This window comes from Rhea pennata, chromosome 1, assembly GCF_028389875.1.
Source record: "Rhea pennata isolate bPtePen1 chromosome 1, bPtePen1.pri, whole genome shotgun sequence".
Classification (NCBI taxonomy): domain Eukaryota; kingdom Metazoa; phylum Chordata; class Aves; order Rheiformes; family Rheidae; genus Rhea; species Rhea pennata.
Window position 1 is genome coordinate 119,938,943 of NC_084663.1, and position 10,870 is coordinate 119,949,812.

General features: G+C 39.0%; 1 protein-coding gene across 1 annotated transcript; it reads right to left on the bottom strand.

The window, feature by feature from the left end:
* Positions 1-934: 934 nt before the first annotated feature.
* Positions 935-10,041, bottom strand: PSMG1 (proteasome assembly chaperone 1). The gene is made up of 7 exons (XM_062573659.1): positions 9,840-10,041; positions 9,405-9,514; positions 8,105-8,256; positions 7,675-7,737; positions 4,932-5,130; positions 3,910-4,046; positions 935-2,815 (listed from the first exon to the last, which is right to left on the bottom strand). Exons 1-7 carry the CDS (start codon positions 9,956-9,958, stop codon positions 2,741-2,743), a joined length of 855 nt encoding a protein of 284 aa, XP_062429643.1. The 5' UTR covers positions 9,959-10,041; the 3' UTR covers positions 935-2,740.
* Positions 10,042-10,870: the final 829 nt, after the last annotated feature.

Sequence of the window (10,870 nt, forward strand, 5' to 3'; positions counted from 1 at the left end):
AGAGCAGGAAGTGTGCATGTTCCTGCAAATCTTATTTAAACAGAGAGCCACTAGAAATAAAGAAAACCTTATCGTAGGCTGTTATTAAACACTACAAAACACACACACAGAAGCATAATGTTCAAATACAAGGGAAAAACTTCAGTCAGCCTCTTATTAGATATACAGGCTTCACTAGCTCTGATGCTTCCAGAGCTGCTTTTTTTAAAGCAGGAACATGAGCTATACAGATATGACACATCAAAATATGAAAAGAAAAAAGAAAGAATTTTAAATTAAAGTATTCTCCTTCATTACTCTGTTCTACTGTGCACTGGAAAAGGCTGGTATTTCAGGTTTGCAGAGCACAATCCAGCTCAATCTGATGGTCACAGTCTTGCTGACTGTATAGTGCACATGCTCAGACCAATTATAGTTGCACATCATAAGAAACTATTGCATAAAGTGTGACCTTGCTGTAATGTGGACCACAGAAGTCTACCTGGATACATAGAGCGAACTACTAACTGGAATGCATGTAAATGCTTCCAGGTATTCAGAGGCTACTACAACCTTTGGAAGAATGTTCCAAAGGCTACTTTTTTTGATTCAAAATATACAATCTTCCTAATTTCATCTTTCAAATTGGCAGAGAGTTCCGTTTGCTGCTTTTATTCATGGTGATTAAGAGTCCTCTCACATCTCAGCATAAACCCAGGTAGTAAAATCAAAATGCTTTTCAACGAATAACTGAAATGTTGCAAACTGCATGGATAATAAAAACAATACCAAAAGTGTATTTTTAGCTCCTATAACAGCCTTTGTATTTTTAATTCAAAATAAGAATTTTTCTTGTTAAATTCATTATTTATTATGGATCAAATATGTTTAGCGTATAAGTTAGAAAATGGTGCAGCCAACATATGAATATAAGCAACAGAATTCTCATCTCAGATCATGTATACAAACAGGTTTTAATTAAAACACTATGTGCAAACAGACAAAAAAATCCCATATCCTGCACTTCACCCTTCATCAGTTTGTTCCAAAATACAGTATCACTTAAAGCAAGTTACTTGCTTAACTCTAAACTTTAATTATATTAACAGAAGTTTAAATCAATTTCTGACTGATAAACAACTTTGAATCCACATCAGTAACATTTTACTACAGTTGAAACCGCTATACATTATGTAGTTAAAAATTTCAAAAACCGAATTTGTAACAGACCTGCTGAAGCCAGGGCTTACTTGCTTGAGTGGACACTGATCAAGCTTACCATTTTCAAATCAGAAGGGATGACAGTTCCATTACAGGCATACAGTGTTCAAAAATTTCCACTGGGTATCCACTATAAGTCAAAATTAAACTAAGTAGAGAACTTTCAAGCTGTTGTCCTTATTGTCCTACAGAATAAGCTACACGTAATTTAAAGATCTCCATGCAGTGACAACACCTATGGTAGCAACAGAATATTTTTAGCATCATAATCTTAAATAAAATGTTGAATTATACCAGGAGTATATAAAAGTTATCTGCATAACAATTCCAATAAATATTTTAAATACTGCTGAAATTAAGTCATTAATTTTGAGAGAGTATTTTGTAACACTAAAATCTGAACCCTTACTTTTCTCTGAAAATGTCATATTCAGTATAAAAGACATGCACTATTCCTACTATTGCTAGCCACTAAAAGGATTAAAGCAGATTATGAGGACAGATTAATTCACTCTGCTTGTAACAATCTAAATACATTTGAAGACATTTTGACCTGTAAAATTAAAACCAAAATGAATTTTTTCATGTGAAGAAGTAGTTAGAACTTCATGGCAAATGTGATTTCAAAACTGGAATAACTTACTCTAACACACAAGTACTGGCAAATCCAGCTGAAACAGCTTGCAAGCCTACCACCCAATTTCAGCAGGAGGTTTTCTGCAACAGTCATGAAAGCTGAAAGCAGGGAATGCTTGCTGCTGCACCTCTGCAGCTCCAGTTCATGATTTTGTGTATCAGCTGAAACTGCTAACAAGAGGTGAGTTTTTCACTAAGTGCTGCAAATGGGAACTGATGAAGCTGAATGAGGGCACGTGTCCCTTCCTGCCATCTATGCAGGCAGTATCATCCAAACCAAGCCCATCCATGCATAAGCCCCTCCAAGGAACTCCGCATTTCTGGCTTTTCTACCGATTCGTAAAACCAGCCTTAAATTCTTCAGTTTGTGCTAGTAAGTCTGCTGAAAATATTGACTATGCTTCATTCTGAATGATCTATGTATGTGTACATGTACATATATTAGACGTGTGACACACGTATGTAAAAAGATGCAGAGTTTATTTCTCTGTAACACACAAAGCTTTAAAGAAGACTGAGTATAAAGGCAGGTTTTACCTCTTAAGTTAAAGATAGGTGTCCTCATTAGGTATGACTAACTTCCCTAACTGCATTATCTCTTTTGCATATAGAAGGTATATATTTAAAAAAAAAGACAGCTGATTTAGGAGGAGAAAAAAATAAAGTTGATTTTCATATTCCACTTATCTTTTGTGCACAAAATTGCTCCAGGTGAAAGTCTCCTATCCCATGCAGAATAAATGTGTGTTTGTAGTGACGAATTCAAGAGTAAAAAAATAAATGCAAAAGTAAAAATCTATTAGGATTTATTCTGCTTTTAAGGAAACAGCTACAATTCCAAGATCTTCCCTACAGAAGAACTGTAGAGTTCACAAAAATGCAGTCTATGTGATAAATGCCTCTTTTATATATAGATATTATTGTGAGTCTCATTGGTTGTCAGTAACTTCTTCAAAATCTTTGTGCTTTCAGAAACATCCTAGTAAAAAAAAGAGACGATCAGCATTATCTACATGGCTGGCAAGAAAAAACAAACTTCATTTCCTCCCATCCCAATTTTTATTACTGTGAACATCAGTTTGATTAAAATGTTAACTATGACAAAACTTAGGTCTTATGAATCAAGATACCCAGAGTACTGCTAAAGGTTCCAAAGCAATTTGCAGTTTAACCATGCTCTGTTTTTTTTTAATTTGCATTCATCCTCCCTTGCATGGCTATACTCCAGAAAGAAAGAGAGTCTACGTTATTTTTTCCCCTTCAGAGTTACATACTAGCCTGTTTGCCTTATTTAGTTTGCCAGTAAAAATTGTAATGAAAACTAATTTTCAATTCCCACAGTTATACTTGAAATAAGTATTCCAGTATACATATGCCTCTCCATCATATAAATGAAAGTCCAACTGGCAAAATGGAGGCTAATATTTTGAAATAGCTACATGTCAACTAAAAACATTTCATAAAGAAGGAAAACAGTGACTTCAGTAGCTAAAATGAGATGACCAGAAAGTTATTGGATTAGCACACAACTATAAGGATCAACTCTATAAATTTGCAGTCTTTCAAGTTCCAAAAAAAAGTTATAGGTCAAAATATTTTTCTTAAGAAACTTTCAGGTATTGCCTAAGACAGGTAGATGGAGAGCTAGAACAGAATCATCTTCAGTATCCAAGTAGAATGTCAAAAAATAAATATACTTTGACAATTTAAAACAAGATACCCCTAAATGAAGCTGTAGCTTAAACAATCACAATAAGTAACTCCCTAAAATATTGCTACCATTCCAAGTGCCTGAAAAGTTAAACTGAAGATTTTTAGGGAAGCGACAGATTCATTACTTCTAAGCAACTTATGAACAGATATAACTAGCTACAGCAGATACTGTTTCAGAAATCACTATCTAAACTAAGAACATCTGCTAAATAAAGCTGTGTATCTTCTGTATCTTATATATATCAGTTTTTTAGTTGGTCTCTTCACAGAGGAACATAAATGGCAGAATTAATAGAGATTAAAGACAGACAGCTCAAGATAGACAGAATCTTCAACTGATTTTTAAATATGAAATTTTACCTTAACTAAACTTTTCAGGATTTTAGAAGAAAGCAGAGGCTTGAATGCTTCAACTGTAACTGTGTCCAGTTTGATGACATCGGTGTAACACTGATACAATACTGCAGGAATCTGCCATACTTGACAATAACTCAAAACTAAATACAAGTCAAGAGAAAATGTATGTTAAATTCAGCAAAGAAGAAATCTCAATTCTGTAAGTAAAATCTCATTTTGGGAAGAACTTTAAAATCATGGAAGTTTATAAACTGAGAGTTTTATCAAATGTTCAGGATCCTGACTGTAAGACTGGAATCCCTCATTCCCCAAGGTGCACAAGAAAATGAACTACCAAAAAGTAGTAAATAATACCTAGCATTTGTTTCTAACAAATACCTTAATCAGAAATTACATGGTATTGGAAAACAAAAATAGAGGAATATTTAAAAAATGCATATAAAATTTCAAAACTTAGAAAGTGCATAAAAACCTTTTCTTAGAAATTTTTCTCCCTTTAGCTCCTGATAGACAAGTTTTTACTCATTATGCTACTATTATTTTAGTACTGTGTACTTAAAAGCCTTGGAAGAGTCATTATACTACAGAAGAATAAAACTGAGTCTAGCCTCTTTATCAGGTCCATCAATAGCATGGTGAAACCTACATCCCTCATAGCATGCAGAAGGGACTTTATAAGCCTCAAGTATAGTACTCAGATGAAAATAACACTTACTGGGTATTTTAATTTCTTATCAAACAAATATGTTTCAAACAGCCAATATATGTAAATGTTATGAAGTTATACTGCAGAATTTGCTAGTTCTTATGTCCAATACTTAAGAGGTAAAAGAAACTTTTGCACGTTTTTCAAACACGTTCATATTTTACAACGCAACACATAATTCCTAACAGTTTGACATCTTTCAAAAGCTAACTTGCTAGCTAATTAAGTAAAGAATCTAATGGAGTGCTCTTCAAAACGCATTTTCTGTTGTGAGTAGCAGTAGCTAGTAACATGATAAATAAGTGAAATTGCATCATACCAGCTGCAGGTAGATCTCGCACAATGTTAGGCTGTTCCAGCAGTGGGCAGCAAACTGGCTCTTTAAATTCTTTTGTCTTTAAAGCTTTCAGAAAAGGAGATGGAAGTGTTAAAGTGGATTCCTGAGTTTTATAATCAGCTACAGGACATGTTGAAAGAATGGTTACTTGCAAGCCTTCCTTTCTCATACAGCCAAAAACCTGAAATAAAAATGTTAGTTCCAACATAAGTAAAGTTTATCCTATCGCAATAACAACATAAAAGCACAAAGATCAATTTTAATTTAGGTAGAGATGGCAAAGAGGAGTTTAACTAAGCTTTGCAGGACTAACTAAAATTGAGTCAAAAACTTCAGACAGAAGTTTCGTGTACACGCATCTGGTATAGAAAGAAAAAAGATCCCAAGAATAGCTAACGCATTTACCAAGTCTTCTGATTTTCTTGAGAAGCTTTAGGTTTTCGGCACTTTCGATTCACCTGCAAATATATTAAAACTTACTATTTTTCCTAATGCTGGAAAAAAAAAAAAAAAAAAAAAAAACTACGTATAAAAAGAGGCCACTTACAACAAGAAGGCAGCTTGCTAATTTGCAATACGTTTTGAATTCGTATTTGCTCGTATTGCTCTCCAGATGTCCTACAGAATTTAAATTTAAGATTATTCTTCATTTTAAATACTCAGGTTTTTATTTGATTATATTCATCTTGAATTGAGAATTGATTTGATTTAAAGAGAAATTTAATTTTTTAGTTTTGCTCAAATTCAAGAGTTTCAAAAACACTGTACAAAACATAAGTTTGGATCCACTGCATAGCATCACAGAACATTCAGATGCTGCAGAGTCTTCCACAGGTTTTTAAGAACATAAGTAAAAATAAGCAGAGGTATGACAAATATGCACCATCCTTTGCACAATCATCTTCAGACTTGTGAGCAAAAACTAAAGAGGAAATTTGGTAAACATTATAGAAATTTGCTTGTTCATGTGTATGGCACCAATTACACAAGAGGAGGTGACTATTCCCTCGCATCAGTATCTTATCCCTGTAACGTAAAACTGATGTAACTCTTCAGAATCACACATATTTTCAACTTTCAGTACATTTACTTTTTGGAAACACTAGTTGGGCTGCACTTTTCCAGCAAAACAGTAGTCTGTATGGTCTCATTTACTCAGTGATCAACTACTGAGAGGGCACACACACATGTGAAGATCCAACTGGAGACTCTGATAATACTCAGTGGATTAGAATTTACAAAGTACACAGAACAGGTCTGTAACTCACTCTAAAAGCAGAATTATCAGCTCAACATTTTTGCTATACATTTAAAAATACTCATAACCATAAAGGCAAAAATTACACAGCAATATTAACCTAGTAAAACTATACACTCCTACTACCACTCAAAAACACACATGTAATACTTGAAATAATACATCCACACAAACAGCTGGAAAAACGGAAATGACAACAGAATCACAATTAATCTTAACTATTGTAATCCTAGTTCTCACAAAGTACAAGTATTTGTGGAATATAGCAAAAACAAAATGCTTAAGGTCTTCTTAAGTTTCTGAACTACGAAGTGCTTTCCCAATCCCCTCCTGCAACAAACTGAATTAAACTCTTCAAAGAGCAATGGAATACAGAAGACTAGTCTTCTACAAACATGGGTATCAAGCCCCTATATGGCCCAGTGAAGCTGCCCCAGCTCTTTGTCCTCTTTGCTTTCCCATAATCTTTCTGCCGCCCTCACGCTGTGACCCTGTATAATCTTCGCTCGCATCCAAGCAAACTTTCTCATGCGCTGGGTGGGCCAGCTGGCACATTAGATCGAGCACATTCCATTTGGCTCAGGCAAAGGAGCTCCTCTCAGCAAAGGCACTGCTTTGCATCTCACTCCTCCACCTAGCCACAGATTTATACAACTTCAGCATAGCTTCACAGATTTAGCATCTGTTTGCTCATCAAATCAGTGAAGAATTAAAGGAAGAAAGGTTAGCAAACAGAAAGACAGACAGAAAAAACAATACTTATTTAAGGCTAAACTGTGACCCAAATGCATAAAGAAAACCTAGCCAGATTATTCCCCTAGTTTTATCTTAGTAAAATCTACTTTATGGCACTTGGAGAGATGTGAAAGACCAGAAGCATCCATGTACTTGGAAGATTCGAGGACTGCCCACACAGCAAAGCGAGTATACGAACAAACTGGACAGACGGTGCTTTAGGGGCACCTTCACTTATAATTCACCTTGTGAAAGAAAATGAGCACACCTGCCAGTAAAAGTACCATCTACCACAACTTTCAAGACAACGTTGTTTGGGGATCCTTTGATAGCTGTGCAAGTGGAGTTATGTTACTATTTTTTTAGGGAAGGATTCTCCCAGGACTGGGATGCAGCTGAAATAAGCCATAGAAGATTTAAGCCTATCAAGAAAAAAAGATTGGAAAGTAGGAAGTATAACAAAAATAAGATTCTCCAATAAAAGTTGTGCAATTGCTTCACTAGTTGCACAAAGTTGCTGAATTACAGCAGAATCTAGGAAAGAATTTCACAAAATTCGCAGACAATATTTTTTCATTTGTTCAGTACTTCAGAAGAGAAAGCACCAGTGAAAACTCTTACTTACAGTGCTTATTACAGTTAGAACACCAGGGAAGAGGAAGCACTTGCATTAAGTTGAGGATCCCTGCCCCTAAGATTTCATTGCTCCATTTGTTGTCTTATCAATTTTACCTTTTCAAGCCACTGAAACTGTTGATCCTCAGCAACATAGCAACTGCACTGGCACAACAAAACCTGACAAGTAAAAAAAGTTGTGTAAGGAAGTTGTTTGAAGAGCACAATAACAGCTCACAATCATGTGTCAAGATGACATAATTGCAGTCAAAAACATGTTCAACGTTCTTGGGTTTCTTCCACTCTATTTCAACAATTTTTTCATTCACAGCTGATATGAAACACTCAATCCTGCTATACACCTTCTTTGCATCAAACTTCCTAAGTCAGAACTGCAGGGAGTTTTAGCGAGTACTTTTGAAAGAAACTTGACCCTTTTTTGATGGGATTAACCCAAAACACTGCAACCTTAATGATGTGGGGTGGGGGAGGCTGCTTTTTTCTTCAGAAAGTTAAACATAGACAAATTCATGCATAAATCACTTACTGTCGGGTCTGATATTAGGCGATAGAACAAACAGAAAGAATCTGTCAGGAGGATGTTTGTTGTGCTGGATGTTCGACACCATTCATTCCACAATTTCACAGCTCCAACTACTTCCCAGCATACAGAATCCAGAATAAAAGATGACAGGAAAGCTGCAAAGAATGCTACTATTAATTTATATAGAAATAAAATCTCTATTCTACAAATAAATACAAAAGCTTTGTTCTACAAATAAATCTGTGAACCAAATTAGTTTATTTCTTTGTAACTCTTCCTCAAGTTCAGAAGATAAAATAATTATATATTTTACTGAGCAAATCCAGCAAAAATCAGGAATGTGAATAATCCCACAGACTTAACTAGAATAAAGATATCAATAAGATCTAAACATAGAGAAGATTTAAAACTTCTTTATATCTGGTGTGAAAGAGCTATTTAGAAACTCGAGACCTAAGTAAGTGGGTGTGGGAATGCGAGATGGAAACTTAAAACTCCAAGTCTGACAAGTAAATAACCACACAAAAAGAGAGCATTATCAACAAGTGGAGAATAAAAACATGAAAAAGAGACTGAGGTTAAAAAAATACATATATTAGATGTTAATGAATAAAAGGGGAGAGAAATTAAAGTCAGAAATCTCCATATTTAAAACTTTACCAAGGATATTAAACTAAAACATCCATTTATTACAGGGCAAAATAATCTGAGGAACAGAAACTTCCAAAACCAGTAAAACCCTGGATATCTTCCTGCGCTCAGGTAGGAAGAGTTAAATAATATTGCTTATGTTACTTCATTCAGTAGTTTTTTAAAAAATCTGGGATGTGAAAAGAACATATTTAGTTAGTATAAAATGATCTGAGAACTGCAGATACAACACTGTTCAGGTATCTCTGATTATCTCACACATATGCAGTATTTCAGATGAAATTCTGAAGTACAAACAAAAGCGTTACAGCTTACTGACCCATAATTTTATATCTTCGACAGATCCTTATTTCAAAACACTAGAACACACAGAGCAACCTATTTCCAGAAGGAAATTTTTGCAAAGTAACACGCAATCCAGGAGCATCTACCAAACACAAGTTATACAGAGGAAAAGGAGGACTGCCCCGATTAAAATCTAAATCTGGACACACCTAAGAACAATTCTTTCTACAGAGAACAACCGCAGCACAGGGAGTGTGTGGTGTCCTGACACATATAAACTACGCCTTCTGCCAGCTCCTACTTTCTCAGTATTAAACAAGAACCGAAGAGCACGGCTATTTAACAGCCGCCAGTTTGCTACACCTACCTGCAGCATTATGTCCTACAGCTACTATAAACTTAGAGCACGGAATTGGCTCGTCTGCAGCGCTTTCCGCGGACCCTCCGGCTTTCAAGGTCCAGAGCACGTCGACCTCCCTAGGGAAAGAAACAGAAGCGGACCCCGAGCTGGCGACGGCGCAGCCAAAACGCTTCGCCGCCACGGGAGACTGAAGGAAGCCCCCCAACACACACACACGCCCGCCCGCCCGCGTTACCGGGGCGGCCGCACTCTCACCGCAGGCGCCGGGCCGAGGAGTAGCCCCGCCCCCCGCCGCCAGCCCCCCTGGGGGGCGCGAGCCCGCTCCCTCCGGGGGGGGGGGGTGTGACCGCATCACCATGGCAACGCGGGGGGGGGGGGGGGGCAACGGCCTCCGCGGCGCGGTCCGCCGAGGCGTCGTCCCACCGCCCCCGCGGCCGGTACCTTTTCTTCTCCAGCTCCCTACGGATCTCCCGGTCCTCGAGCGTCTCCTCGGCCGACTCCTCGTCGTCCACGCCGGCGCGGGAAGGCGCCACCACCACCTCCCCGAAGAACGTCGCCATCGCTCTCCACCTTCCCTCTCTTCTCCCCCGCCGCCGCTCAGCCAGTCATGCCGCGGCGAGGCAGTGCGCACGCGCGCCGCCGAGCCGCTCTCGCTCGCCCGCACCATGGAGTTCCGCCCTGCCTGCTGCCGCTCTGGCCCTGCAGACCATAGAGCGAGCCCGGCGGGTCCTCCCCCGGCAGCTGTTGGAGGCCGTTACGCAACGGGAACGTTACGCCAGTTACGTTGGAAGCCGTTAGGCGGCCGGCAGCGGTGGCACGAAGCAGCCCCGCGGTGAAAGCCGCCCGCCTGCGCCGCCCTTGACGCCGCCTGCCGCGGCCCCGGCGCCGCTGCGGCTGCGGGGTTCCCCACGGGCCGGGCCGCCCCGCAGGCCTCCTCTTCCCCTTTCCCTTACCTGGTCGGCGGGGCGGAAGAGGCGCCCGCTGCGATGCGCACGCGTTTGTCCCAGCAGGCAAAGGCAGTACGGAACCTAGAGTAACATCCAGCTTATGGTAACCTGAGCAGTCGCGGGAAGAGCTGGACGGGTGAGGGGGCTCCCAAGGCCCGTGTGGCTCACGGGCGGTGACAGGGCACGGAGCCCGCTCCTGCCACCTCGCCTGCGTGGGCAACGGCTGAGCATACAGCACCTGTTTGGGGTGCGTTAGGGCATATAGAGACAGAAAAAGCCAGTGCAGGGAGATTAAACAGAGCAGTCACTTGCAAATAAGAATACAATGAAGTTACAGTTGTAGGTACTGCTTTACTTGGTCCACTTCTACACATATAACGAAGGCCTTCACTAGTACTTAGGCATGTTCTTTGCTTTTGTCCTGCACCTTTAGTATTTCCATCTGTTCATGCTACTTCTAGCCTATTCTCTTATCCCAGATTCATATCCTCTTTAAAAAACAAAAAATTTAGGAATGCTTTAGAG

What these genes read in the sequence shown, in the direction of transcription:
- PSMG1 (XM_062573659.1), bottom strand. Translation starts at nt 9,958, where the DNA reads ATGGCGACGTTCTTCGGGGAGGTGGTGGTGGCGCCTTCCCGCGCCGGC. An exon ending in AGGGAGCTGGAGAAGAAAAG is followed by an intron (nt 9,515 to 9,839) that starts GTACCGGCCGCG and finishes TTCTTTCCCTAG; the next exon opens with GGAGGTCGACGTGCTCTGGA. An exon ending in TGTAGGACATAATGCTGCAG is followed by an intron (nt 8,257 to 9,404) that starts GTAGGTGTAGCA and finishes CATTCTTTGCAG; the next exon opens with CTTTCCTGTCATCTTTTATT.